At 40.8% G+C, this 22,727-nt stretch overlaps 1 protein-coding gene across 1 annotated transcript in view; it reads left to right on the top strand.

The window, feature by feature from the left end:
* Positions 1-22,727, top strand: part of PDE11A (phosphodiesterase 11A) — a 213,652-nt gene that overhangs the window by 183,676 nt on the left and 7,249 nt on the right. Inside the window, exons 16-19 of the mRNA XM_077830269.1 lie at positions 5,156-5,233; positions 6,721-6,788; positions 10,114-10,184; positions 13,949-14,032. Of these exons, the coding sequence (XP_077686395.1) occupies positions 5,156-5,233; positions 6,721-6,788; positions 10,114-10,184; positions 13,949-14,032 (301 nt within the window). The remainder of the gene's footprint in view (positions 1-5,155; positions 5,234-6,720; positions 6,789-10,113; positions 10,185-13,948; positions 14,033-22,727) is intronic.

The raw sequence follows: 22,727 nt of genomic DNA, 5'->3' as shown, positions 1-22,727 counted from the left end.
TATAATTGTACATAGCAAGAATACAAGGCTGTACCCAAACAGAACAGATTACAGGATTGAGCCCATATTTCAGGAGCTTCTCAAGGGTGTGAATTGTTATTGTTTGTCTGTTTAATGCAACGTATACCCAGACACTGTATAAATAACAAATGAGATTAGGTGAGAATTAGGTCTGATTACTTGGTCTGGCAATGAGTCTCACAACAGGCAAGAGAATAGAATTGAAAAAAAAAAAATTAGCTATGAGTTCTCATACTTATAACTCATGATAGTAGTGTCATATATGTACAAAAAAGATACAGGTGACCCAACGGCCAGGTAACAACATTTCATCCCTTATACTTTTCCTTAGAATTTCTGAGATTCACTGAAATGATGTTTTGAGTCACTGGACTGTAGACTTTATTATATATTAAGCCAGCTTTGTCTTTGAGCATGAATAGAATCATAGAATATCAGGGTTGGAAGGAACCTCAGGAGGTCATCTAGTCCAACCTCCTGCTCAAAGCAGGACCAAACCCCAACTAAATCATCCCAGCCAGGGCTTTGTCAAACCTGACCTTAAAAACCTCTAAGGAAGGAGATTCCACCACCTCTCTAGGTAACCCATTCCAGTGCTTCACCACCCTCCCAGTGAAAAAGTTTTTCCAAATATCCAACCTAAACCTCCCCCACTGCAACTTGAGACCATTACTCCTTGTTCTGTCATCTGGTACCACTGAGAACGGTCTAGATCCTTCCTCTTTGGAACCCTCTTTCAGGTAGTTGAATACATCAATAAATGTTTCTCTTCAGCCCCTCAAGTGGATTACAAAATAACTGAACATTACGTTTATTTCGGACACTCTTGAATGTCACTTGCGTAGCTTTATTTACAGAAGTTACAAAACTGGTCCATGTTTAAGCACCCACTAAGGCAGTGTTTCCTCACACATGGCTGCTTTTCACAGACTGAGCCTTTCTGATGCTCAAATCTCAGTGAGGATTTAGTATGTTCCTTCTGCATCTGTTCCAGTGGAGCTTAAAGCAGCTCTGTTACTCAGAAGTGTGTGGCTCACCAAAATGCCTTGAATAACCTATATTTTGTTACTGCTTTATGCATCTCTCTGCTTTTTATTTGTGATGTCTCACAATGTTCAGGGTGGGCATGAGAGGTCACTTTTTCTTCTGAACTGTCAGTTTGTTGCCCAGATAATATATGCATTGCCTAGGAACTACAAATAACTGGAAATCGAAGAATTATCTTTATATAGTGTTGTGAAGGCCAAGACTATAACAGGGTTCAAAAAAGAACTAGATAAATTTGTGGAGGATAGGTCCATCAATGGCTATTAGCCAGGTTGGGCAGGGATGGTGTCCCTAGTCTCTGTTTGCCAGAAGCTGGGAATGGGCAACTGGGAATGGTTCACTCAATGATTACCTGCTATGTTCATTCCCGCTGGGACACCTGGCATTGGTCATTGTTGGAAGACAGGATTACTGGGCTAGATGGACCTTTGGTCAGACCCAGTATGGCCATTATCATCAAGTTTTGCTCTACTGATATTTTTCTGGTAAGACTTTGGCAAGGAAATGTGTATTAAATAGAAAAATGTAAAAGCCTGCCACTTCTGGCTGTGCTAACAACAAATGTTTCGCTGCCAATGGCCAGTTTACGATTAGGCTGATTTAAGGTCTGTGCGCCAGCTACTTTAGGCCATTAAAATTTTCATCATAGCAGTATTTATTCCCACAGGGACGGTTATGCCATCATGCCATGAATCTACGTGAAATAATTAATTTTGTTTTCTGCTTGTGTGACTTTGCATTGTATTAGCAACTTTTGTAAAATCCAGCTACTTTATATCATATTTCATGTAACACAGTGAGTGTATAATGTTATCATATCAGCTGCTTCATTAGTGTGCTAGCAACCTCCACATTAAATAGGGAGTTGGGTGGAAATCATACAATGTCATTAGAAAAATTCTGTGATTTACCATAAGTTAGTGAGAAGTCTTTGGATTACAATGCAATAACAATCAACAGAAAGAGTTTAATTATTTCTGTATTTAATTCTGTTCTTATAGATTCAGAGATTCCAAGGCCAGAAAGGACCATTCTGATCTAGTATGACATCCTGTATAACACAGGCCATAGAACTGCCCCAAAATAATTCCTAGAGCATGGTTTTTTAAATCTGTTGGATGTTTTTTCAAAAATTGTCAGTGATGAAGAATCCACCATAACCCTTGATAAGTTGTTGCGATAGTTAATTACCCTCACAGTTAAAAATTTGTGCCTTATTTCCAGTCTAAATGTGTCTTTCTTCAACTTCCAGCCATTGTATCATATTTTATCTCCGCTGGGTTGAAGAGCCATTATTAAAACTTTGTTCCCTCTGTAAGTACTTATAGACTGTAATCAACTCACTCCTTAACCATCTCTTTGTTAAGAAATAAATTGAGCTTATATCCCAGTCATATGTTATTAGAGAACCACCCATTGTGCCTTAGAATTCTAGTTGCATTATAAAACTCATAACGGAAGGACCTTTTAATAATGATGACTTTATCAACATAATACATGCTACCTAGGGCTTGCAGCATTTCTGCTAGGCCCCTACATGCCCCATTTTAAATTCTATCCATTTCTAGTAAGCAATGTATTCTAGGGTGGGCAGCTCCAAGTGTATGAAATTTGAATTGAATGTAAAATTGTATCACATATTCAGATTGCACTTTCATACTGATGCATTTATTTGCATGTGCAATTAGTGCAGAATTGGGTGGATTTCAGTGGTGGATGAAGTGGTCAATATCTATCTAGGGCTAGGCCTTCATTTAACAGGCTATACTGACCTAGAAGACTCACTGAGCTCCATTATGCTAGGAATCTAACTATACTTTTGGTTGATCCAGAGGCAGCAGGGCCCACTGTACGCTAGGCCACAGAGCTGGCCCTCAGGACAGTTGGGGTAGCAGAGGTACATTTACACAGCATTTTGGAGTGAGCCTCAAGCTAGAAGGCTCACACTAACACTCTAAAAGTAGCTGTATAGAAAGGGCTGCGAAGTTGCGACTGGGGCTAGAGCTTGGGCTGTGAAGCATATGAAGGGGAGTGGGCTTCAGAGCCTGAATTGCAACTCACCGTGCTTTCTATACAGCTATTTTTAGAGTGCTAGTGTGAGCCTTCTAGCCTGAGACTCACTCCAAAATGCTGTGTAGACGTACCTCTGGAATCTTCCTAGCTCTGACACTAGTCTACTGTGCGACCTTGGAGAAGGTCTGTGCTTCTGTTTCACCTGCTGCCCTGTCTCTCTGATATTTAGACAGAAAATTCTCAGGGGGCAAGGACTCTCTCTATGTTTGTACAGCGCCTGGCACAACAGGGCCCTCATTACAGTAGCACCTTGTGCACCCAGTTGAAATTCTTGACTTATTACAGCCTATTTGTAGGTTAGTGAGAAGGCTCCAACCCATCCTTATCATGGTCAGACCCATTTTACTATGGGTCAGTTTTCCCCTGTGAATGATCCTTGTGCTTTAATTTTAAAATGTAAGAACATGAATTCATAAAAAAATATTTTTCCGTAACAGGAAAACTGTAAGTCAATAGACAAAACCAAAAACACTGAAAATTAAGGCCAAAAATTCCATCCTTAACTGATGTTATCTTTCCTATGCCTGTCAGGGGAGTTGTAAACATAATGAGTAATGTTCTTTCTTGCACCAGAGGTGGCAATATTGGTAAACTTCACTGAGAAGTTAGCACATGCAGGTGAGGGCGGGAGTAGTCATAAACCCTGGGCTGTCCACATACGAGTTAACTAGTAACTACAGGGCCATTAGCTGAGGGAGGACAGCTGTTTGGAGGTTTCTAACGGTGAATAAATCTTGACCTGGCACCAACAGTTGCTGCCTTTATCCTCAGGGTAGTTTATCACACAGTGAGCGTGTCTACACTGCAATAAAACACCTGTGGCTGTCCTGCATTGGGCTCTGGGACTCCAGCCCAATACAATTTTATAGCTACAAGCCCAAGTCAGCTGACACAGACCAGCTGCAGATGTTTTACTGCAGTGTAGATGTGATCCATGTTTACTTTGCACTTGTGTTTTGATGGACAGACTGTAGCATCTCTTCTTAAGTTAACAAGCAACTATAAGATCAAGATGGAACATCAATTTAGATCAGGGGTCGGCAACCTTTGAGAAGTGGCATGCCAAGTCTTCATTAATTTAACGTTTCAGGTGCCAGTAATATATTTTACATTTACAGGGGCCCCCCAATGGAACCCCAGACTGGCAGCGGGCTGAGCGGTGCCTGCAGCCAGGACCCTGGCTAGCAGCATGGGCGGCAGATGGAACCCCAGACCAGCAGCCCGCTGAGCCACTCAGCCCGCTTTCAGTCTGGGGTTCTGTCTGCCGCCTGCACTACCAGTCTGGGGTCCCAGCTGCCAGCCCCGCTCATCCCGCTGCCGGCCTGAATGGCCAGAACCCCAGGCTGGCAGTGGGGTCAGTGGCTGGGGCCCTGGCTGGCAGCAGAGTGCCTCTAAAAATCAGCTCGTGTGCCGCCTTTAGCATGCGTGCTGCAGGTTGCCAGCCCCTGATTTAGATGGTCTTCCTTTCAATATTTTTCCCACTCCGTCTTGTGGAAGGAAGCAGGGTGCTCTAATGATTAGAGCATGAAAAAGTCAGTCATTCTTGCTTCTATTCATGACTCTACCACCAACTCAATACGTGACCTTGGACAAGTCATTAAACCTTTCTGTGCCTCAGCTGGAAATAATATTTACCCATCTTTGGGAAGCCCTTTGATATCCTCAGAAGAAAGGCAAAGTATCACCATCATTTAATATACATTTTATGTGCATATGGCCCTATTAGCTATATGCTGTTACAGGCAAAACATTTCATCCTTCCATAAAACACTGAGAATTGAGGTGCGATTTAGTGATGTATGTACATCTATTATCAGAAACCTCTGATGGTGCTAGGCAGTTATAAGGCATATTTCAAAATTAAAATGGTTCATTTAAATAGCTTGTCAACTTAACATTTTCTAACATTAATGCAGGAGGTACAGTGATCTTGTGTCCTCACAGAAACTGTGTTTATATCACAATAGCTCCAGAAGTTTCTGCTTGTTCCTCTTGATTATGTGTTTTGTTGCAGGAGGCGGACTGAGTTTTTTGAACTTGTTAGCAAAGGCAATTACAATTGGAATGTCAAAAGCCATCGAGAAATATTTCGGTAAGTGAGTCATCCCTTTGCTTTCCTATTACTTTGGGTTATAACCACAATTTGTTTAAGGAGGTCAATGTCAGGAATACAGATAGTTATTTTAAAACAAGGCTTTCTATATTACTGCAAACTAAGTGTTTTGTAATCAATATCAAATATGGGGCCACATGGTGACTATAAAGCACAGCCCTGGGTAGGGGAGCAAGGGCTCCTGGAGCAGTTTCTGTTTGAATCTACTTCTATCAAACCCCAGTTCCAAAAGCCAGCAGGAGAGGAGGAGCCATGAGTCCATCCTACCTTGCTCCTCCCTCACCCATCTTTCTTCTCACTTCTCCCAACCCAATCAGATATTTTCTTTTCTTTTGCCCACTGATAAAAGAGCAAAAGGGTTGAAGAGTTCTCAAACAAAATAACGCTCCACATTTTGGTTGATCTTCCACTTCAGTCTGGACCTTGTGGCCCCTCTTCCCCTCTCTCTTTGATGCCTCTTTCCCTGGCTGAATTTCCCTTTACCCCGCCGGCTCCTCAGTTTGGGACTTGCAAATGCAATGCACTCCATTAGCCCCGAAGAGTTGCCAACTGGTGAAAGGTTTGAGGATAGCAGTGCAACCTAGCAGGTTGGCCACATTCTGAGAGCCCACCTCAGCCAAGATCTCAGCAAAGACTGAGGAAGGAGGGCAGAGGCGGCTAGGGTACAAGGGAGACAGATGTCATCTGGGCATGTACCTGCACCCATATGTGTTGACTTAACCTTTCTGAAATTTCAGCTGTTTCATTTTGGTGTTTGAGGACGGAGGTATGGGCCATTTCACCCATCCCTAATTTTAGATTTGGGCAATATATTAGATGCTTCATTTTCAGTGTCCCTGTTCTTCATGTAAGCATTATACTTTTATCTGCATCATGTACTGTACATAAATGCTTTCTACAGCTGAATAGTTCCTTCTAATGTGTATCAAACAGTTGTAGCCAGATATTAAACTACAGTGAAGCAGGGTAGCCCTTATAAATCTTAATTTTTTATAGAAGATGAGCAGTAGAAACTGCTGAAACAGTGTCTGGAATGCCTCTCATGATTATAGGTTCTCTTGCTACAGCAACCAATTATAAGTAGACAGAGTAATCCAGTCTGTATGATTATATAACAACTCCCTTACTTACATCCTGGTAAAGAACATGCTGCATTATACAGTATAATCATCACCAGTTAGAAGTACAAATAGTAACAAAATTAGTGATTTGTCTGTAGTGACACACATTTCTTTTCTAGCACACAATACATTTTCAATCTTATGCATTATCTATATTATGTTAGACTTCGTAGGTATAATGTGGATATAAAAATATGTTGATGGTTGAAATTTCAAACAGTGCTGCTGTTTCTTCCAGAGGAAAAAGGTGCTAATTCTGACTTTTTATTTATGCATTCAGGGCAGATTTGTTTAGAAATACAACAAAGGTTTATTCAGTCTGTATTGTTCATTTCTGTTTTTCAGATCAATGCTAATGACAGCCTGTGACCTCGGAGCTGTGACCAAACCGTGGGAGATTTCAAGACAGGCAAGTCATGATTAATAGCAGGGCTGGGAAGAGGCGATATTAGTAGGACAATATTCCCAGGGCCCTGACTTACAAGGGAGCAAAACAGCAGTCAATTTACAGCAGTATTAATGCAGTTTAAAAAAAATGGAGCAAAGGGTTTCTGCAAGGCAGGGCTTATTGCACAATCTTTTCCTTTGCTTGTTGCTGCTGAGCAATATTTAGGTACCCAAAGATATCTTATTTTATATCCTCTCATCTATTAACCTTTTAACTCCATACAAAAAATGGACCTTTAAAAAAAAAAAAAACAACACACCACACCACCCTCCACATTGCAAACATTTTTTCCTTTAGGTAAACCCAAGTTACCTTTTACAATGTACAAAATTCTATAACCAATTGACAATAGCAGAATTTGTCCTAAATATGGAACACCAACAGGGACTGCCAATTGACGCACATGTCCTAATGGATATAGGATATGCATTTTTTAGTCTAGTTAGCAGATTTCTTTATCTCAGCCACGGCTTAACATTACAAGATGCAGTTTTAAAGCCCTATTCAGCATTCCTTACTCAGAAAAAAAACTGCAGTGCTGAGTGTGGTCCTGAGAAATGTATAGAATACCTGGGCACTCATTGACATTTAGGGTTTGGTGGGACAAGTCACTATAGGATGAGAAAGTCCTGTAGCTGGAAGGCTGGCTAGGTCAAAGACTGGCCTCATCCAAGAGCCCTGACCATAGCCATCCATTCACCACTGCCAGAAATTTTCCTTGCCCTCCACCCCCAGCCTCAATCACTGGCATGAGGCATCTCCCCTACTATCAGTTCCCAACCGTACCTCAGTGAATAAAATGTAGGTAGAAGGCAGTACATGTTGGGAGATGAAGCTTGGGAGGAATATCCAGCAGCAGAAGGCATCTAGGAGATGGGCCACTGACAATGTAAAGTGGGTAAGTGGCATGAGTGAGTTTGATGGGACTAGTGATCTCCACAAGTTAAAAGACAGTGGACTGGAAGATAGAGGCTAGGTGAGAGGAAGCAAAATGGAAAGAAGCCAGTTTTCTTGGGGATGGACAAAGAGGGTCTCTGGTTGGAAGGTGATGAGGTACTATTGATGCATTACCTCAATTGCAAAACATCCATCCTGTGTGTGATAAGGGTTTAATCAGCACAGATGCCGTTCATGGTCTAGAGTGTTAGTATAATTATTGAATAAGTTTTGGGGTTTTTTTTAACAGCAAAGTTGCACAGCTATTTGGTATTTTGAATTCTGCTCATGCTGTGTTTAACATATGGGAATATCTGGTGAATAATTTTAATGTTTCTCTCATATTTTAAAAAGCATTTTGGTATCCATCTCCTTCCAGAGCTTCTATTCCCCGATGCAGTTTACAAGTAACTCATGGAAATCAGTGGAAGTTTCTCCCACTGCAGGACAAAAGTTTCAGGTCCCAAGACTCTTCAATCCCACCTCAGCTATGGCTGCAGCTTGTGGCATTCCTCAGTTTCAAATTAGCTTTTCTATTTCCTATGGTATCAAGAGTCAGGATCTGCTTAGCGCTTCTTGAATGAGTTTTGGGCTATGGGAGATCAATACTGAAATCCAGGGTCATCCACTGAAATGTAAAACCAACTATTTTTTCTTATGACTTCCAAATGCTGCAGCTGAACCTTCCCTTGTGACCTAACATATATTTTGTATTAAAAATCCAGTCTAGGAGCATTAAAGGCATCATCTGGTTGAGTTTTTCAAGATAAAAGTAAATACACACACTAATGAGGCCACAGAATGGGGAAATCTGTTGACCCTAAACCTCACCTGGAGGAGGAGTCGTCCTGAGAAGGGAGAGAGGTGGACAAAAATACATAAGTGGAAGGGATTTACAGAATAAGTGCAAAGGACAAACACTCCAAAAGATTAGGAGAGGGACAAGACATACAAAAGGAGACAGAGATAGAATGTTGAAGAGAGCAGGAGGAAAGGAGACAAGTACATATTGATTATTCATATAGAAGATACTTGGAAAGCCCTTAATTGCAGTTTGGAATAATTTAACAGCCTATGCACGGTGTATAAATCCATGATTTTATTGACACGATGGGGCTCCATATAGAAAAAGTCATTCCAAACTGTGCAATAAGATTCTGCAGGTAATTATTCTTAACTTAGCTGAAGATTTTAAATCATTTTATAATTTCAGTTCACATGCTTTCAATTGTGACTCATTTTTAAGTTGTAGCAAATTTAAGATCTGATGATTGTTGATAGCCTGTACAAGTGACTGCATAAGCAATCTTGCATTTCAATGTTAGACCAGGAAATTTAGAGTTATTCTGAGGTGCAAATTCTATCCTTAGTTCACCCTTTTGTGCCTTGGTATTGCATATGAAATGGTTTCTTATCAGTGTACCTCAGAAAAAAAAAAGTAAGTAGCGCAACAGGAGGAGTTAAGAACAGAAGGTCAGCCTGAGTTTCTACGCTTTTTGTTATTTAGAAACATACCTTTATCTCAATAGCTACATATTTTTGGCTGTGCATGACAGCAAGTGCATTTAGTTAAAGCTGCTGTTTATACTAAAGTCACTTGCTGTCTGGGCTTTACTGGTTTCTTTAGGCTTCCAGTGTTTTCAAAAATAATCTTGTTTTGAATACTGCATCCTTCCAAGTAACACATACCATTGTCAGAAATGAAGGCAGCTTCATGGAGTCTTGCAAAAAGAGTATAATACCGTTCCAAAAGTCAATGCCACCATTCTTACATTTAATCAAATGACAATTTTAATCTGTGTTCATATTTAGATGCTACAGTAATTAGAGTGGCATAGGATATGTATAGTACAGAAAAACAAAACTGGGTGAAGAAAGTCTTAGGGTTTCACATTAAGTTTAGCTAACCCAGAATTTACCGATGAGCTTTGTTTCTCTAACAACTCAAGAGTTTTCAGAGGCAGTCGTGCCAGCACCCAGAGTGCTCATGTACACTTCACAAAGTCTTTCTACAAAGATAGTTCCACGTGGGCATATAAAATTTATAACCATCTATTCTATTCTCAGATGCATAAGTTACATGCTGTTCCAGTTTGACTGATCATTGACAGGCATCAAAAAGGAAATCAGAATGTGTTTTTGGAACATGACTACAGAGATATAGATATGAATATACCTGCAGTGTCCCATGCTTGAGATCTAACCTCAACAACATAGTTAAACATTGCCTTACTGTAAACACATGAATGGGACTACCAAGGAATTTATAATTAGGGGCTATAAGCAATAAATCTGTGATTCTTTCAAATAGCTAACATGAACCTTAATCTTTAGTGTGATTATATTTTAGGCAGCTGAATTGGTAACCAGCGAGTTCTTTGAACAAGGAGACAGAGAGAGATCTGAACTCAAACTCACTCCTTCAGTAAGTTTATCATTACTTTTAAACTAGCTACCTGTGTGCGGAGGAGGAAAATTGTTTTCTGGTAACTGCTTTAATTCAGAGAAGCAAGTGGGTTTCATGAGAAGAAATACATAAGAGATATGGACAGACTACCACTGGAATCTGGCAGTGATATTTAGGGCCTGATCCAAAGTCCATTGAAATTAATGGAAAGATACCTCCCAGTTACTTCAATAGGCTTTGAATCAAGCCCTTACTCACTATGTGCTGTACATATCCCAAGGTTTAGATGGTCAACTCATTTTACAACAGCACTGAGTACAATATTCAAGATGCAATATTCACACCAGAAGTCACATTACTAGAAAGCATAATTACTTCATTTGTGTTACAGTGTGACATTTCTGACATCAGTATTGTGTGATGTATCCCTGTATCCTTTGAGGAATTGTTTCTGTACGCCTACAAGTAACGTTACCACCATCATTGTAGGGTTATTTGGGATGGTCTCTACATCATATACAAATCTAGATAAGACACATGAAAAGGTATAAAGTGCCAAAGGAAACTGCAAAGAGGAAGAGTGACCAAAAAACCCACCCTATTAAATATTTGCAGTGGGAGATGCAAAGAGAGGACCTTCCCACTTAAGTATCTCGAAAGCAGACTCATGCTGGGGGGGAGGCAGAGAAAGAGACAGACAGACAGGAGTTCTAAGCTCTAAGGAGTTCAAGTTGAAGCCATTCAAGAATATAAAAACAGAGATTGGACGTCTTAATCTGCATATAATTCTGCATACAGCTGATACTTCAAGAAAATGGTCCAACCTACTCATACGAGTTGTCACTTTGATGCTGCTATGTGGTAAGTACTCACTGGGCTAGATCCTCAGCTTGTATAAATCAGCATAGCTCTACTGAGGTCAATAGAGTTGCAGCAATTTACACCAGTTGAGGATCTGACTCAGTGACTTTTGATCACTGTGAGCTGATTCAGCATGGTTTACAACTTTGTACATTAAGCTAGAGGATCCTGAGAAGATAATGAATTTCTCTCCTGTAGTAGTTCTCTGTGTACACCTTCCCAAGTACATAAGTACAAAGGTAGCTCTGGTACAGTAGATTATCAGTTAATCAGCCATAGCAATAACAATGCTAGTGCCTTGGACCAAATCTAGCCTGAAATAACAAAGTACCATTCCATATCATACGTATTTAGTGCATTTCACAGAATGCATCCAGAAGTGAAAGCGTGCTCCACACACTAATGAAGTCCCACTGTAACAGAAAATAAATTTTACTTTTAAAACACATTTTACTATCTTCAAATAGCAGGGAATTCTAATGCCTTGGAGCATTTCATGCAAATGCCCTAGCATCAGCAATATTAAAAATGAATCCAGGCCATATCAGGAAATGTGCATTTTGGTCATAAAATGGACATGGAGACTGCTTAATATAGTAGAACCCACCTCGCTGAAGTAGCAGGGCGGGGTGTATGAACAGGGTGCTGGGACCATGTGCACGTATGTATACCTTAGGAGAGCTCCTGAGGGCTCTGGAAAAGCTGTATGCAGCAGCTTTAGAAAGAGGGGAAGGGGGATATGCTATTGTGCATGTCCTCGGGGCTTTCTTCCCAACACAGGGAAGGCACTGAGGCTGTGGTGCCTACTCCAGCCAGTAAGATGGGGTAGTGCCCACAATATGGGTCCACTCCTGCTCTAAGGCCTGGAAGAAAAATTCTACCCCTCCTCTTTCCCCCATGGCATTCTCAGTGTCAAGACAAGTTACTTGGGCTGGGGATGGGTTGAGCCAATGTGAACTAATCAGAGTTGATTAAAAACAGAATGAAAATGAAAAAAAAATAATGTAGTTAAATAAAACCCTGATGTTAAATAAAAGTACAGGCTTATTTTTAAAAATAAACCTATTTAAAACAGTCTATATTAAAGGCCAAACTTACTGCATCTATTAAAGAAACCAGGTGGGGGAGGTAAATATCTAACGATGTATGCTAAACTATCTGTTCAATCTTGTATTTAGCTTTGACACTCTTAGTGCCTTTCCTAGACCTGAAGAGCTCTGTGTAGCTTCTCACCAATAGAAGTTTGTCTAATAAAATCTATTACCCCACCCACGGTATGTCTCTGATATCTTGGGACCAACATGGCTACAACTCTGCAAACATCTATTAAAGTCATTTAAATTAAATACAAACAATATTAAGTAGTACATGCATGCTGCCAACTTTCTTTAAAAATCAAACCATTTGTCTGGTGGAAATCACTGGCTAGGGACCTAAAACCAAAGTTTGTTGAATTGCTAAACCAACTTTTGATAGCAGTAGCCTCTTCTGCGAGTGCAGAGAGAGCAGATACTTTCTTCAGTTCAGTTTGTTCAACAAATTCAGTCCCATAACTAGTTCATTCAAAGTTAAGAAATCAACTGGGAGTTGAAGGGGGCGGGGGAGGAAAGCTTGTTTTACTCTTCCAATTTATTAATAAAAAACTAGGTGTGAGGATAGAGGAGTTCTAAAGTCTTAAACCATATGATGACCAGAAATAATCACATCAATTCATTAACTACACACAATACATCCTTTGTTTAAGGAAACAGTTTTAAATGCAAAACATGTTTTGATCATTTTTTTCTTTTCTTGTGTATCCAGCACTTAAGGTAGGTTTGTTCAATTAAAAAACAAACTGCTGGTTTTGTGGATTTTTAATTGCATTTGAATTTCCATCCAAGTAGAGCTTGACACAAATCACAAGTAAAATTTTAATCTGGTAAATGAGAAATGCATCATTCACCATTTTCTAATATAATAAAAATGTAGAAATTAAGCAATGAATAAGTTTAAATTAAGCTATATAATTGCTTTAATAAGTATATATACTGTATCTTCCTCATGAGCAAAAAGATGCACCAAATTTAGTGTGAAGGCTATATTTAGCTGTAGATCAATGAGCTTTAATTATCAACTAATATCAACCAACCTCTCTTTAGGAAAAGAGCCAAAAAGTACAAATGCAGGACAATTAAAATCAATGATTTAAATCAAGGTTACCTCCTTGCTGATTTAAATCATGATTAAAAATTTGTATTTTAATCAGGTTTGATTTAAATCAGTCCTCCTTGGAACTAATTATGGAGTATACAAAGTGTAAAGTCTGAGGGATAAGGGCCAAAATCAGAGTGTTACAATTTGAATAATGGGAGTTCCTAAAAAGCTACAGTAGCAGTAACCGAAATGTTTAACGATTCGGTCATAACACAGGTCAGCTAAAAGAAATAAACATGTGGATACTGCTAGTGAATCTAGAGAAGTTGATCGATCAGGAAGACAAAGTGGTATCCTGTGACTGTCCAAACAAGGTAATTTTCTTGCAGTAAGCTTACAAAACAGACTACATGGAAAAAAGAATGGGATTTTTAGAAATACCTACATTACTTAAGAGTCCAGGTTAAAGTTTTCAAAATCCCACAAAAAATTCTACTCTCTCTCTTCTTTAAGTGAGCTCTTGGGATCCCATCTTCGGTTTCCACTAGGATACTATTAGATAAACAGTCACATTCAACTTACAAATTTCATAAACACAGAGCTGAAAATAAAAACAGTTGATTTTTCATCCTAGACAAAGGGCTAGGAAGACTGTAAACACTGATTTTTGTAATGAATTGTTCAGTTTGTAACAGTTTGACCATAGTTCCAAAGTGCTGGATAAAGCACCAGTAAAATATGCTAGCGTAATAAAGAAAAACACTTTTCCCCCTGTCTCCATTCAGGCTATTTTTGATCGGAACAGGAAAGATGAACTACCCAGGTTGCAGTTGGAATGGATTGATAGCATCTGCATGCCTCTATATCAGGTACTTTTTTACTTCTGCAATTGTAGAGTCAGAACACTGGTCCTGCATCTCCGAGAGGGAGAGGTAGATTATATAACAGCCTTAGAGGTGGTCTGAATCTTTAAATCACTGCACTTATTCATGAAACGCCTTTAACTTGCTTCCTTCAACTTTACTCAAAATTCTCAGCTGAAAACAGAAAACTTTAAAAATTTACTGAAGAAAAGATTAGATGATTGTTGTAAATATAATTTCTCTTTAAATTCAAAAGCTTCAAGGGCAAGGATCTTCTTCATCGTTCTGCCTGACATATATGAGAACATCAACATTGTAACAGGGCTATACTGTGCAAAATGGTTTATTCAATGGATAATTCTGGCTCGGCATTGCATATAGGCCCAGACCTGAACAGCTGTGGCTCAAGGGAAAGCACACGGCTCTAGTTCTGGCTGTTCTCCAAGCTCAGAGTGTGTGACAGAAGCTTTGGAGGGGCATTCCAGGCCAGGGCCTCTGATGTCACTGGAGATGCGGTCCTTATTTCAGCAAGTATGTTGTCTGACCCACAATGTGCTCCTACGGTCAGGCACCCAGAGATTACTTGTGTTCCTGGTACAAATCAGGTGCTTATAAAATGTCTATGTTAGGGGCTGCACAGGAGCAGAATCTTCCAGTTTAATCCAGACATTTAAAGCCAGTACGTTATCTCTACTTGCACGCAGAGGTACAAGCAAGCCTTGCCTATACACGACACTTCATAAACAGTAAATGGGCTAGAACCGATCCAGAATTTGGCCTGCATGGAACATGCAGTTCACTATTTTAGTTCTGTTTTTAATACAAGGCACAGCTATGCAACAATGGCTAAAGATGGACAGTAATGCTTTACAATCTCAACCACAAGTCACCGAGTCAACACCTTTGACACCTCCTTGTCAGCCAAACTCAGCACCAAACCCTTCACTTGGTCTCAGGCTAGCCTCCCATGGAAGTCAGAGGGGATTTCGCCTGAATAGTTTTCTGGATTTGGCCATCAGTGCACAAAATATGGGGAACAGATACATTCAAAAATTAATATCCAATGAGGCATTAAAGAGGACGTACTGTATGTTACCAGAATGCCAACTATTCACTTTGAAATCTGTGTGAGAGTTGTGATCTCCTCCTGCACAACCTTGTGCTCCCAGAATTCCCCGTGACTTCAACAGGCACTTGAGCGTACACAGAATGAAGGATGGTCGTTTAATAGCTTTTCCAGTCTGTTTACACAAACTCCATTACTTGGACATGTAATTGTGCGATTTAGCTCTTATACATAAGAAAAATTCTGTTTTAGGAATTTGTCTTCTTATTATGGGCCACATGTCACTAGTAGCTGCTAAAGTGGAGGGGAAAAGTGGAGGCACATGAGCAGGCAGCTTCCAAATAAGTGAAAAATGGGCATTAACAAAACAGTCTTTACAATTAGTAATCCAACCTTTATATAAAGATAAGTAAGGGGGGAAAACAGACATGGAAAGAAAACTTATTTTTTGTTAGTCTTATTTTCCCAAACATGACAACCTCATTAGGAATCCAAGTTCTTATGCCAGAAGTCATGATTTATTTGTGACAGTGTCTTTAATTTGTGCTGGAAATGGCCTAACCTGAGGATTACTTTAGATAAGCTATTACCAGCAGGACAGTGGGGTGGGAGGAGGTATTGTTTCATATTCTCTGTGTATATATAAAGTCTGCTGCAGTTTCCACGGTGTACATCTGATGAAGTGAGCTGTAGCTCACGAAAGCTCATGCTCAAATAAATTGGTTAGTCTCTAAGGTGCCACAAGTACTCCTTTTCTTTTTGCGAATACAGACTAACACGGCTGTTACTCTGAAACCTGCCATTTAATCAGAAAGAGTACAATAAGGCAGGGTGGGCAGAGAATCAAAGCAGCCTCTGTGTGAGTAGACTAGATCTGAACACTAAAGCACTGGTTAGTTAGCTCCATCCTAGCAGGAGATCTGTGGGGAATATATTCACATCTGATTCCCCTGTTTTCTGCTGTCTTTGCATCATGCTGTGCAGCTATTAGCCTGCTGCTCAACAACTTAAAAAAAAGAGACACCATCAAACCTTGAAGTCATTGCAGCACCAGCCTTAGGGGTAAACAGAAAACTGGATGTCACAGGATCACACTGTGTGAGCTACCCTCTTGAATATAAAGCCAAGTTTTAATTTCCATATCCAACTTAATCAAACCTCAATATACTCATTGCATCAATGATGCGCAGAGGCACTGTAAATTCTCTGTTTACAGATAGTAAGAAACCTTTTTTAGGGCTGGCACTATACGCACTACAAATATTTCAAGTTCAGGGGTTTTACCTCTTCCGTATAAATTTCTCTTTTAATTTTAACCTTTGTAACAAATTGTACGTATCACGAGATACAATGGCCCCATTTATAGATAGACTTGTGAATGAAGCATGAAGAGATGGAGTATTGGTGGACAATAAGAATTAGCAAAACCTGAGCAATGCTTATATAATGCACTGGCATATAGTTTAGAAGTTAATGGTTTGAATAAGTGTAGAATTTTATATCTAGTATTGCCATTTTTGTACATTAATCCAAACAGTAATCAAGGATATGTGCATGTAGCCGTTTCCCCACTGAAGTCAGAGAGGAGTTTGCCTTTAGTAAGACCTGCAGTGAAAGTCCTGCAAGTCATGCTGATAAACTTCAGATAAATGTAATAATGCTACTGTACGTTCCTCCAAAGCTTCAGTTAAAGGAAACCAAGATGAGAAAGAAAAAGCAGAAACAGACACTTTCAAAGTCTAAATCTGAAGTGTTTTCGTATCAATTATTAAAAATGTAAACAGACAAGCCCACTCACCAGGTCTAGCTCCTGCTAATGTAGCCCTCCCCCTTGATCCTTAGGCTGCTCTAAACTATTATGGTGGCTAGGGCCATCCCTAATGGATCAATTCACTAGTCAAGGGTTGCTGGAGTGCAGTGCATTTTTAGCTCTGTTCCCTCATGTTCCCAATCTGCCCAGTAATGCCACCTATACTGTTGCACTGCAGAGGCCAGTTTCAGTCACCTATAAGTGTTTTTTTTGTGAGGGTTTTGTTCGCTGCCTTTGACTTTCCCATGATCCAAGAGATCAAAGACGAGGAGTAATCCACCTAAATGAGCTGCTGCAAAAGTGTGTAAAACTGCAGTTAGCTATGACCTCTCAGAATAGGTTCCATAGAGATTAATTACTTTTTTGCCCTAAATACATTGGTTGTTTCCAGGGAAGGGAAATTACTGGAGCCAGTGGGTGAGGAAGCTAAAATTGAAATAATACCTTGAACTTCATTTAGCAAGGCCTTAACCCATATGAATCAATTTCTCCTGCAGTGAGCTCGATTTCAATCAAATATCTGTTGTTTGATAAGAATTTATAACATGTGTGGTTACATAATGACAGAACATAAATCCGAAGTGTTTTGGTATATCATTTTCCAAAACTTTAAATGAGAAACTAGAAGTCTACCATATAGGTGTTCTCAATTTAGATGCTTAAGAGTATTATATTAATTACTCAGGCTGTTTGGACCTGTCATTAGTTAAATATCTCCATTCAGTGGAAAAGACTGATGGCTGTTTTTATTGGGGACAGGGACTGTTTTTTAGGACTTTCAGAAATAGTGTGCAATTTTGCATTCTTAATTTGTGATTGTGGATCAAGTGAGGTGTATGTGTACCCGTATTGGCACTGAGATACATAACTGAACATGCAAACATCAAAGTTGTTTATGCCAATAAGGCACACAACCACACTAACATTTTTGCACATGCAGTTGTGCATGTACATTTTTTAAAACTAAGACCTTAGTGTTATATCCTACCAGGCGCCTAGTTTAATAATACAAAGAAAAACTAACAAGTTCAAATTTGCCTTTAGAAAGCATAAAAAAAATCAAAATATTTCAAAGTTGGTTATATGGGCATTTTTAAAAATTTTTGGTTATTTGGTTTAATTGTTAGCCAGTGTTGTTTTAAGTTCTAAAACATACACAAGATTTGAAACTTTCCAATTCCAATGCTTGTAGTGATCAGACGTTTATTATGCTTTAATGCCCAATGTTTGTTCTTCATTAAGAATTATGGGAAGCACTCAAATAGAAAAATAGGTGATCAAACTTAGTAGCTTAATTCGTTAGTCTCTAAGGTGCCACAAGTACTCCTTTTCTTTTAGCTTAATTTAGTAATTCCAAAAACTTGGCTTGAAATATTCTACAAGGAAAAAGCTTCCTGATACAGGCTCAGTATCGAGTATAAATAAAGTAGTATTACCTCCACTGTTCTGGCTAGGACATACTCTTCAGAAGAGGAGAGAAACAGATCTGTCTAAAGCAGAAAAATCTGGGGCATCACACTGAACATAAAGTCACTGGGTATGCTAACTGTTAGATGCACTTGGGGTGCAGTTTTACAGTTCCAGTAGATATTGGACACACATGTACACAGTTTTCCCTGTAACAAGAATTATTCAGCATTTGTGAAGCATTTAAGACAGATTAATTTGCATTTCACAGATCCTGAGGCACTCAAAGCCTCCATGCAAGTGGTGTTCATGTTTCAACAGCACAAGGATCCTCTTCTAGATGGCAGTTGCATTGTGCATGCACCTAGGGCAGGGTTGATCTCAAAGGTTTGATTTCCCTAACTAAGACTAGGTTACAGTCCTCTATATGAGGCTCAGATATAGAAAAATATAAATCTGATCAGATATCTTCACAAACATTAAAGATTTGGCTTCAAACAAAAGATGCTAACAGAAATACTCCTGCTTCTGATTGCACTGTTGGACTGAGACAGTAACATCATGAATAGCAAGGCCTAAGGTCAAACTCTGCTTCTGTGTGTATAAATACTTAGTCAGGTAGTCGGTGACAAAGTGACAGTAGCTATTTTACATTTAAGGGAGATGTCTTTGTGGAAGATGAAGTCCACATCTGCGTGTTTCTCCTTCGGCACCATGGATGGCTGCTTATTTCAGTTTTAGTCAAGACTCTTTTGGGTGCCAGAAGCTGCAAAGTTTAATGCTCAAAAGAAATTAATTTCTACAGCTCCATGGAAAAAGTTTGTGTGTGTTGGGGGGGGGGGGGGGGGAAATCTGTCTGTTCCATCACCAGACATTTTCAGTGTTTTAGACTTCATGTTGAGGGACAATAGGAGTCCCTGCTTCTTTATCATACAGTATTCTTCACACACCAAGGAAGAAATCAGTTTGCTTCCTCCATATACTTTGGTATCCCTATATTGCTAATCCTCATTAAACAGCAGATCATATCTGACCCTGTAATTACATTGTCTATGGAGTGATATCTATAAAATTATGTCACTGCTACAATCCTCTAACTTATTCAATTCATATCAAAAGTGGATCAAAGGCAAAGGCTTCTAGCAGTAGTAATGCTTCGATGACCCACAGGGAGAACAGACAGAAATCTCAAAAGATCACAGCACTGTAGAGGGGAGGACTCACCGCTACAGCACCCCCTCACAGCTGGGTCCGGCATAGCAGGTCTGTCCTGTGTTGCACCATCTGGTCTGTGGCTTCTTTTGATGTGGCCCTCCAGTCAAGTCACTTTAAAAAATCTCTCTCCTTTTAGGATAATAGAAACAAGTGTCCAATCTCTCCATCTGAGCCTAGTGGCCCAGTCATCCTTTTACTCAGGGCTCTCACAAGTCTGTATCCCTTTTTGTCAGGAGATTTATGCCATCTTCCACGGTGGCTGGTAAGGGAACACAGACCCACCCTCTACTTGGGATTCCAGTCCAAAAAGACCCTAAGACAGGCAGTCAAGGTTCACTCTACCAGACTTCTTCCTACCCAGCCTTGCCACTTATCCCGCAAAAGCTTTCCTTTTCCCTACAGGTCTCTTTACTCCCTATTAAAGTGACTACAGAGGTTCTCCCTGTAGCCCCCTTCTGGTCTAACCTTCCTCTGTCTATCCAGCCCCTCCCCAGCTGGGTTTCATCATTAATTAGGCCAACCACAGCCTCCAGAGGCAAGCAGCATTGGCCTCCCTATCCCATGTTCACCTTTTCATCACCTGTGTGGGGTTAGGCATCCCATCATAGGCAATCACTTTGTTAAATTACTTGGACCAAAAGTTTAAGTCACTATTATAAATATAAGGGGGTGAAGAGTGACCTTTTGCTATTCCATTAGAGCGAGACAAAATAAAGAGAGTTTGGCTCATATTCACAAAAGGTACTTAGACACTTAAATCCCAGTTTTAGGTATGCTAAGTGGCTGCTGCATTGGGTCCCATTGAAGCAGCAGCACTTACAACTTTTAGCCCAGTGGTCATAACACTCACCTGTGCTGAAGGAGCCCTGGGTTTGTTTCACCCCTTCTGCCTGAGTGGAACAAAGGATTTGAACAGGGGTCTCCCACCTCTCAGGAGAGTGCTCTAACCACTGGATAAAGTTATAATGTTGGCATAGGTACTTGCACACCGCCATATATGCTGCATTGGGGGGACATGTGGGGTCAGAGAGCCTGCTGGCTGGGGAGGTGGCAGCAGCCTGGCTCCTCCAATCCCCACCAAGGCCTGGCTGCTGGGAACAGGGGCTGAGCAAGGAAGAGGGCCCCCGCTCCCCAGCACCTGTCCAGCTTCCTCAGATCCTGTCCACAGCAGCTGGGCCCAGGTGGGGAGCAGAGGGGACGGGCCACCATCACCTTCCCAGCTAGGCCCTTTCTCAGGCAACTACCAAACCGCAGAGGCAGCCACCCATAGCAGACATGAGAAACAGCTGCTTCCCATCCCCTCTGCTCCCTGCCTGGGCTCAGCTGCCAGGGAAAGCAGCCAAGCGAGCCAGAATCGTGTCAGGGAAGACGAAGCGGGAGAAAGACAGAGCCCTTCCTTGCCGCAGATAACTCTGCTGGGGTGAGGAGAGCTCGGTGGTCCCCGGGCTGGGAGCAGGGCCGGGGGTCATTGGAGAAGGCACCAGGAGCAGGTTCCCTGGCCTCTGCTCAGCTGGAAGTAGAGGCATTGCCCATATCCCATGCCTCCCCTGCTGAAGTGTCCACAAGCTCGAAGGAGACACTGGTGCTGTGAGTCTCCCCGGGGCTGGGCTGGGCCCAGAGGCACATGCTCCCCACTCCTGTGCCCCAGCTCCCTATGAGCCGGCGGGATTGGCTGCCCTGGCCCAAGGAGGTGGGGCTGGAAGTTCCTCCCACAGGCAACACTGTGGGGCTGTCATGTGCTCTCCCCTTTTACATTGTGTGTCCCCCAGTATTAGCAGGCAGGAGTTATCTATGCCCATCCCATTAACTCCTCTGGCAGTTGTGTGTGGATTGAGGCAGGCACCTAACACCTTCTCACAAGAAATGACTTAGGCACCTAAGTCACCTGGCTCCCAGAGAGGGGTTCCTAGCTGTGGACTGCTAGCAGAGATAAGCACCTCCCTGCAGCCCACACTCAGCACCTATATATGAGAAGAGCGGGGCTTATGGCGCACACACACTCACCCTTATCAGCGTCACTCATGGGCTCGTTTAGGTGGCTCCTTGCCTAGCACGTTGGCTTTTATGGATCACATTCTGAGCTGCCGATCTGTCCCCGCACATTGTACAGGGAGCCTCGACACCTAGCTCAGGCTTTGTGGATTGCACTGTTGTTCCTGTGATTTTTCTAGGTACCCAGAAATTAGACATTGCAACTCACGAGTCCCTTTGTAGATCCAGGCCTTTGTGCCCTTTACAGGAAGGGAAGCTTAAGGATCACAGACATGGTGCTAAATCCTGACTCAACCTTTACTCAGCTACAATGCCCATTGAATTCAGTGAAAGTTTTGACGGGGGAAAAAAATGAGTTCAGGATTTGGATATCTCCTTCCAAAGTGTGCTTCTGTCTAGAATTTATTGTATGGGATGGTTTAAAAGAAGCTTACAAACATAGGGCCCAGCCTTGAATTCCTTACTAAGGTAAAATCTAAAAGCTGGTTATATGCAGCCAAAACTGTGTTCATGAACATACATTTAAATTCCAACCAGCTTTTTGGTTGAAATCATGTTTCTGTCTCTTATATTCATGTCTCATGAACATGTGTGTGTGTGAAGGGTTTTTTGTTTGTATGAATGTTTCTTTGTACCCCTACCCACATTTGCTAGTGACCAAGGCTATTTGTACATAAAGAAGAGTGCTCACCATTTTTGTTTTTTTTTTTTCCTACTTAAAAAGGTTCAATCATCCAATTAGTGAGGAAAAACACTCTCATGTGACTTAGTCAGCCAGGTAAACCTCACAAATAATGATAGCGAATAGGCTACAGTCACAGTTTGGGAATAATCCATTGCCTGAAATGTGCTCACAAATTTTTTAAAAGCAAATGAATGAATGAAAATCAAAATCTGTTTGTAAACAGAAAAAGGGCTAGATCCTTCAGAAAATGTATTCAAATGAATCATTTGATCAACGCTGGCCAATTTTCATTGAACTAAGTTTTACCTAAGTACAGGCTTCTGAACTGGATTATTCCCTAGTGAAGGCAGAAAAGGATATCTTTCTAAAACTTCTGATAGGTGCTACAGAATACCACAGAAAACCGGGTATTTGGAAACATTCATTTGTGACAGTTAAGTTGAGGACTGACACAGATGATTAAGGCATATAGTCTCAGTATGCAGTATGTGACACACTGTAGACAAGGTCTGGCATAGATGGTGGC

The sequence above is a fragment of the Eretmochelys imbricata genome, chromosome 11 (genome assembly GCF_965152235.1).
Source record: "Eretmochelys imbricata isolate rEreImb1 chromosome 11, rEreImb1.hap1, whole genome shotgun sequence".
NCBI lineage: Eukaryota > Metazoa > Chordata > Testudines > Cheloniidae > Eretmochelys > Eretmochelys imbricata.
The sequence above is the reverse complement of the archived record's forward strand: the minus strand, read 5'-3'. Positions and strand labels throughout refer to the sequence as shown.